Source organism: Procambarus clarkii, unplaced genomic scaffold (assembly GCF_040958095.1).
Source record: "Procambarus clarkii isolate CNS0578487 unplaced genomic scaffold, FALCON_Pclarkii_2.0 HiC_scaffold_311, whole genome shotgun sequence".
In the NCBI taxonomy this organism is placed as follows: domain Eukaryota; kingdom Metazoa; phylum Arthropoda; class Malacostraca; order Decapoda; family Cambaridae; genus Procambarus; species Procambarus clarkii.
Window position 1 is genome coordinate 189,462 of NW_027189344.1, and position 8,039 is coordinate 197,500.

The 8,039-nt window shown below is 34.5% G+C and overlaps 1 protein-coding gene across 9 annotated transcripts in view; it reads left to right on the forward strand.

The window, feature by feature from the left end:
- Positions 1 to 1,013: 1,013 nt before the first annotated feature.
- Positions 1,014 to 8,039, forward strand: part of LOC123749149 (uncharacterized) — a 17,983-nt gene continuing 10,957 nt past the window's right edge. For 2 of the 9 annotated variants that reach the window (XM_069320690.1, XM_069320692.1), the window contains exons 1-5: positions 1,015 to 1,206; positions 3,242 to 3,331; positions 6,657 to 6,833; positions 7,089 to 7,253; positions 7,364 to 7,450. In XM_069320690.1, coding sequence (XP_069176791.1) covers positions 3,313 to 3,331; positions 6,657 to 6,833; positions 7,089 to 7,253; positions 7,364 to 7,450 — 448 coding nt within the window. In that variant the 5' untranslated portion in view covers positions 1,015 to 1,206; positions 3,242 to 3,312. Of the gene's footprint in view, positions 1,207 to 3,241; positions 3,332 to 6,656; positions 6,834 to 7,088; positions 7,254 to 7,363; positions 7,451 to 8,039 lie in introns of all 9 variants that reach the window. The other 7 variants (XM_069320699.1, XM_069320698.1, XM_069320695.1 and 4 more) reach the window with 5 other exon arrangements.

The window sequence follows — 8,039 nt, forward strand, 5'->3', positions numbered from 1 at the left end:
TTTTTAATGTGTAATATGTTACTTAATCCTAAACTTCTTTTGCAACATTTATATCAGTTATAAATAATTGTCGCGAAACGGCGTATGAAAAAATAAATTTCGCCAAATGAAATTAGTGTATCGGCGATCGAGCGGCCATATTTAAAAGTGCATACTCTTGTCACTGTCCTGACATTAGTTTTCGATGTACGTATTTCATTTTTGTACCAATGTGTTCGCAATAGAATGTTCTAGAAGAACATAAGTATAAAACGTCACATAAATATGTGTTCGACCGGCAACATATATAAAAACTACGTCGATTATACTCGTCGTGTCAATAATACAATTGTTTTACCACGCTGATTCAATGCCATACTGTTTTCTCAAATAAGCTCTTCGGCTATTAGAGAAAACGTAAATTTCATGGCGAACATTTGTAAACTATCCCCAAGTAGATCTGATCGAAATTGGAATTTATACAAATATTTATTCTCGTGTTGCCCGCCACTGTCACCCTTGAGTAACCAGAAACGGATATACAGTAAAAACTAGGCTAACTCATCCTAATCCTTGCACAAGCCCTCCAGAATTTATTTATTGAAGATCAGCAAAAAATTATTGCGCAGCTCATATTATACAGTTTAAGAATGAGATTTCCTTGTTCTAAAGGAATGAAAATGACACTGCCTTAATCTCAGTCGATTAAGTCAGTGTCTGGGATGCTCCCGGTGCCCGTGCCTGGTGCTCGTGCACCAGGCACGGGCGATAGTGTACGTTTAATTGTTCTTTTAGTGTAAATAACGGAATAAAATGTAAGACATATAGTCTGCAGATCTTTTTCCAGATGTCTTTTATTTTTTTTCCTAAATAAAACTAAGATATTGCGAATTTTGCTTAACAAGTACATTAATTATTAACTTTTTGTCTTTATTATTGTTATAATTAAAAGAATTACATCTTGTTTTTTTGCTTATGTACAAAACATAGTCTAATAACAACAGTTCGTTGCCCCTAAATCATCACAACATAACCAGTTTACTCATGTCATCGCCCCTAAATCAACAAAAACAACCAGTGTATTATTGTAAATAAGTATATCTTATGATTTCTTAGCAATGGTAAGACATTTTTAAGACTCTAACCTTCGTAAGAAGGTATGCTGTATACGAACTGAACGACCTCGCTTCACAACAAAAACATGGCCACATGAGTTGGATTATTCCGGTAATATTGAGCTACTGTTCATTGTTATTAGTTTACCAATACTGTTAGGGAATGTCATAAGAGTTAGGGAATGTCATAAGAGTAGTCACAGGGCAACCAAAGATACCCAGCTTCTGGGTACGGGATCTTTGCCCGAAACGCTATGCGTGCTAGTGGCTTTACAATAATAATAATAATTTATTTAGGAAAAATATATACATAGATGCAGAGTTACAGTACAAACATTCTGTTTGATTTATAGATAGAGGTAGTACATACAATACCTAAAGCCACTAGTACGAATAGCGTTTCGGGCAAGATTGTAAAATCATCATTATTCCTATTTTCTCTCTTAACCCCCAGTGTACCTTCTCGTATATTAATAAATAAATAACCAGGTTTTTTTATGCGGCTGTGCTGAAAGCCTGACGTAAAATAAATCATTGTGTCGGAGAACAGGAAGCTACAAATTAGGCTTGTATTGAGGTTCCCCCCTCCCCCCTTTCCCCCCAATTACAGGTCTTGTCTAATTACCACAAGCTACCACAAGCTACACAAGCTTCACAAAGCTTCCTGGCAATACGTTAGTAATGAATAAATATGATATGTTAGGCTGACCTAACCTAACCTAACCTAATCAAACCTAACCAAATCTAACCTAACCAAATCTAACCTAACCAAATCTAACCTAACCAAATCTAACCTAACCAAATCTAACCTAACTTAATCAAACCTAACCTAACCTAACCTAACCTAACCTAACCTCACCTCACCTAACCGATGCTTGGATCGTCGACTTGATTTGGTGTCACCATTTCTTTATTTTCATTTAATTTCTTTATAGAAAGATACTTTTTCAGATTAAAATTATGTTTTTTCGTGTTGTACATTCAGTACCAACATTATAATGAGTAAATATATCTTATTTATTCATTACTAACATATTGCCAGGAAGCTATGTGAAGCTTGTGTAGCTTGTGGTAGCTTGTAATTAGACAGACCGCCAATTACTGGTGGAGTAAATCAGCCTAGCCTACTTCTTCCTAGCATAACCTAGCCAACACTAGCCAAGCCTAGTCTACCCTTGCCTAGCCTAGCAAACAGCCCTTGAACCCCCTACTGTTAAGACTGCTCTCTGATTGTACCTATGACACCTATTATTAATTTCCTTCTGTATCTTTAGCTCCAGTATGTTGTTATATTATGCTGTGCAAATTTGGGACCTGGCCCTCTAGTATCTTACATATATGTATTATTTGATGCCATTCTTGTCTCGTGTCCAGAGAGTAAATTTTGAGAGCTTTGAGACGGTCTCAATTATTTAGATGTTTTATCATTTATATGTTTGCTGTTTATGGTCTCTTTATTTCCTCTAATTCAGAGATTTCTCCTGTTCAGAAAGGGGGAGTCAGTACCGAGCAATACTCAAGATGGGACAGCACCAGTTATTTGAATAGTATTAGCATTACTGTGGGTAGGGTCTTTGAATTTTAACATTCTCATAAACCATTCCATTATTTTTCTGGCCGCCACTATATTTGCTCGGTTATGTTCACAAAGTGTGAGGTCGTCAGACGTCGTAATTCTCAGATCTCTTGCATGTTTGTTCCTTCTTAGAGTGGGTCTGATTGTGTCCTGTGTTCCTTGTTTCATTTAATTTCCTCGTTTCTACCATACTTCAGCACCTGTAACTTATCACTGTTAAAATCATGTTATTTCTGTTTTTTCAATGTCTCCTACAGTGCCAATTTACTTGTGTCTTCTGTATCATCTGTAAAGTTTCATTGTTCAAATTTCAGTTATATTTTGCTTGTATTTTCACATGTATTAATTTTATTTTTATCTCAGTTTAATTACTGAAAAAATGCCAAGAAGTTAATATGTAAACAAAAAGTGCTTATGAGATTTGCATGTCACAACTCTCATTTGCAGTTTTTGGATGGTGGTGCAAATATGCATCCTACCGTGTTCTTGTAGTTTTATATAATTAATCTAAACTGATTCTATTTTATGCCTGGTTTTAAATAGTTTTGTACCTTTTGGGTAAATTTTACAGCAGCCCAACATCAATTTCAATCGGTGATATTGTTTCTCATGCAGTCGAATATCTGAGAGCTCATTGCAACAATGGATTCCAAAAATCCAAGTAAGTTTCATTATACAGTAATTAGGATTAGGTTTCCTTTATCGCTGTACTAGATTTTAATCATATTGCATACTTTATGATAGCCCAAATTATCATAATTTTCAGGACAGAAAAGTGTATGAAGCAGTCTTTCATGCTACATTTATCCATTTAGCTAAGAGTATAATTAGCAAATGATTCACAAAAATATTAATTACACAATTTGATAATTGTCCCAGACAGACGTAAAGATCATTGCATCTTCGTTTTCTGATGTGTTGTTTTGTCATCCAAAGATTGTACATTATTACCTAAAATTCCAATTTAGAATATTTATTAAGTATTACTTAGTTTGCTTTCATCTAGAGTATGCACCTCCTCTCTTGGATTGCCTACCCTCCATCCTTTACCAGACATTAAATATCTTTGCTTATACTAAGTATTTAAAGTGCAATCAATACCTGCTTGATGGGGTTCTGGGAGTTCTTTTACTCAGCAAGACTGGCAGTAGGCCAGGCTTGACTTGTGAGAGTTGGGTCCACCAGGCTGTTGCTTGGAGTGGCCTGCAGGCGCACATACCCACCACAGCCTGGTTGGTCCGGCACTCCTTTGAGAAAACTATCTAGTTTTCTCTTGAAGAAGTCCACGGTTGTTTCGGCAATATTTCCTATGCTCGCTAGGAGTATGTTGAAAAACCGCAGACCTCTGGTGTTTATTCAGTACTCTCTGATTGTGTCTATGGCACCCCTGCTCTTCACTGGTTATATTCTACATTTTCTTCCATATTGTTTACTTCAGTATGTTGTTATTTTACTGTGTAGATTTGGGACCTGGGCCTCCAGTATTTTCTATGTGTAATGTGTATATTATTTGGTATCTCTCTTGTCTCCTTTCTAGTGAGTACATTTGGAGAGCTTTGAGACGATCCCAATAATTTAGGTGCTTTATCGAGTCTATGCATGCTGTATATGTTCTCTGTATTCCGTCTATTTTAGCAATCTTCACCTGCTCTGAAGGGGAAAGTGAGTACTGAGCAGTACTCAAGACGGGACAACACAAGTGACTTGAAGAGTACAACCATTGTGATGGGATCCCTGGATTTGAAAGTTCTCGTAATCCATCCTCTCATTTTTCTGGCTGCCACAATATTTGCTTGGTTATGCTCCCTAAACTTTAGTTCGTCAGACATTATTATTCCCAAGTCCTTTACATGTTACTTTCCTACTATGGACAAATTTGATTGTGTTTTGTACCCTGTATTATGTTTAAGGTTCTCATTTTTACCATATCGGAGTACCTGGAATTTGTCGCTTTTAAACATCATGTTATTTTCTGCAGCCCAGTCGTAAACTTTATTAATACTGTATCTACTTGTAGTTTTTCAATATCTTCAGCAGAGGTCATTTTTAAGCTGATTTTTGTGTCATCTGCCAAGGATGATCCAATGCTGTGCCTTGTATATGATTCTATATCTGATATGAGAATAAGGGAAAGCAATGGTGCAAGGACTGTATCTTGAGGTACAGAGCTTTTAACTGTTCTTGGACTCGATTTTATATGGTTGACTGTTACTCTTTGTGTTCTGTTTGACAGAAAACTGAGTATCCAGCGTCCTATTTTACCAGTTATTCCCATTGACCTCATTTTGTGTGCTATCACTCCATGGTCAAATTTGTCGAATGCGTTTGTGAAATCCGTGTACTGTATACCTGTGTAGAGGGGCTATGTCTGCTGCTTTAAGCGCATCTGGTATTTCCCCCGTGTCCAATCTCTTCCTACTCACTATACTGAGTGCCTGTGCTAATGTCACTTTGCATTTCTTTATAAATATTAAATTCCATGAGTCTGGACCCGGGGCTGAGTGCATGGGCATATTGTAAAATTCTCTTTCAAAATGTTCCATGCTCGTGTTGATATTGGTTATATTTACAGGGGTTTGGATATCACGCATAAAGAAGTTGTCCAGATTTTTTACTTTCATGCTGTGCATCTGAGTGCTAAACATATCCTCATACAACTTCTTTAGGATTTCACTAATTGTAAAATTAGTGTTATGACAAATTAGAAATTTGTCATACTCAATGTATGAACCTTCACTAATACAAATAGGTCCAATATTGGCAGTGATATTTTCTTATGATTTAGCATAAATGAGGAAATATTTTGGGTTTTCCTTTATTTCTTGAATTGCTTTTTTGTCTAGTTGCCTCTCTTCAATCTGATATGAATGCTTCAGTCTCTGTTTTATTTCTACAATCTTCCTGTTTAAATTATTCCTTCTTTGTATGAAAAGTTGTCTGCTTAATCATTTCTGTTGTTTTTTGTATTTTTTTGTAGTGTCACCTGCGTTTTCTTTCTACGTTGGACCTCTTTCTGGCTTTCCTCAAAGGAACATGTTTCAGACAGACTTCATAGGCTTCAGAAGTCTGTTTTTCTATTCTTTGTGTATGATGTTTATTACTTAGAACACATTCCCATTGAACGTTCGTAAGTTCCCCATTTATTTTTGCCCAGTCTATCCTTTTATTATTATTATTAAAATTGGATTTATTGAATAACCCTTCTCACTTGTTGTTTCTCTTAGGCCTACTACCATTATTAATGTTAGTTTTCACTTCAATGTTGTCCGAGTACGTAGTGTTTGAGACAGTAATGTCACTGATTAGCTCGTCATTGTTTGTAAATATCAGGTGCAGCGTGTTTTCGTTCCTAGTTGGTTCTGTAATCTGCTGACTGTGCGAGAATTTGTCACAGAATGTCAGTAGTGATCTGACCTGTAGTTTGTTATTTCCAGGTTGATTTCCTGCTATAATGTTATTTTTACTATTCTCCATTTTAAAATGGGCAGATTGAAGTCTGCAAAGAAGATAATATCTGGTACTGGGTTTGTTAAGTTATCAAGGATATTCTCTATTTTGTGTATTTGCTCAGTTAATTTCTCAACTGTTGCATCTTGCAGTTTGTATATTAAAATAATAATTAGATTTATATTTTCAACCCTGATTCCAAGTACCTCTACCACCTCATTAGTTGAGTTCAGGAGCACTGTTCATGCCAGTTCCTCTTTAATATACAGACCTACTCTTCCACCTGACCTTATTACTCTGTCACATCTATATAAATTATAATTTTGGATCCAGATTTCACTATCCATGTGGTCTTTTGTGTTGAATGATTTGCTCATTCAAATCATTCATTCATCATTTGCTCATTTATTTGATCATTCAAATATGAATGATTTCCCATATTGTGTGTGACTTCTGGTGAGCTTAGGTAGTTCTACATTATAATGTAATTATACTGTACTGCACAGTTTATCATAACCCAAATTATCTTTATTTTTCAGTCCTGAGAAACGCTTTACAGCGATTATGTCCCTCATGTAATATTATCGTGAACATTAATCAACATGTCTGCAAGTGTGGCTATAGGCTTTTTGATGCCAAACGTAAAGCTCAGCCGGAAAGCCAGGCTCAGGCAAATATCAAGAGATCAGAAAAAAAACATATACCTGTTGTACATGGTAAGCTCACTTATATTTTTATTCACAATGTTAAATATGGAAATAAATAACATAATTGAATAATTTAATTTTATTTAAAGGAAATATTTTACTCCCTTTCATATTGTTGTAAAGATTACCAACATATATTGTCAAATGAGCAATTTATGTCATCTGCATTTAAAATACAGCTTTCACACACTTCACGTATTTGTGTTGGATAATATCATTTTCCAGCTTTACATAGAATACTTTGTGTTCTTTATCTATGTTCAGATGAGTTGCATAAAAGTGTGCAAGATTTACAACACCAAAAGAAATTGAAGGAGATTGAAGAGGAGATAACAAGGCTTCGAGCAATTTATGATTCCCAAAATAACAACCCAAAAAGGCGGACAATTATGTACACTGGCACTTCGTCTAGAAAAAGCAGAGCTTTAGGTATTAGTATTATTGTCAACAGTTAAATATAATCACTAACTGATCTTAAATGTAATTATAAATAACTTGTTATAGTAATATATTTTTTACTGTTTTTTTTCTATTACTAGGCACACCATCAAATCCTTTCCCTTGCAGTCATGAAGTAATGAAGCCTCCAGTTTCTGTTGTAGACGTTATACCCCAAAATATCAATGGTATGTTATCTAATTATTTTAGAGAGATACAAATATAAATGCATTGCCATAGTAACCAAGGACTAAGTTGCAAATACAGTGTGTGTGTGTGTTTGTGTACATATATATATATATATATATATATATATATATATATATATATATATATATATATATATATATGTATATGTATATATAAATATGTATATATATATTATATATATATATATTATATATATGTCGTACCTAGTAGTCAGAACGCACTTCTTGGCCTACTATGCAAGTACCGATTGGCCTAATAGGCCAAGTGACTTTTAATTTTCAATAAATTGTTTCCTTTTTTTTAAATATTATTATTATATTATATTAAGAACATAAATTATTGATTTAGTTATGTTAGTATAGATTAGGTCAAGATAAGTTAGGTTAGGTTAGGTAGGCTTGGTTAGGTTCGATCATATATCTACATTAATTTTAACTCAAATTTAAAAAAATTTAGCTCATACATAATGAAATGAATAACTTTATCATTTCACAAGAAAAACATTTGAAAAAATATTGAAATTCTGGAAAACTTGGCTTATTAGGCAAATCTGGCCTTGCATAGTAG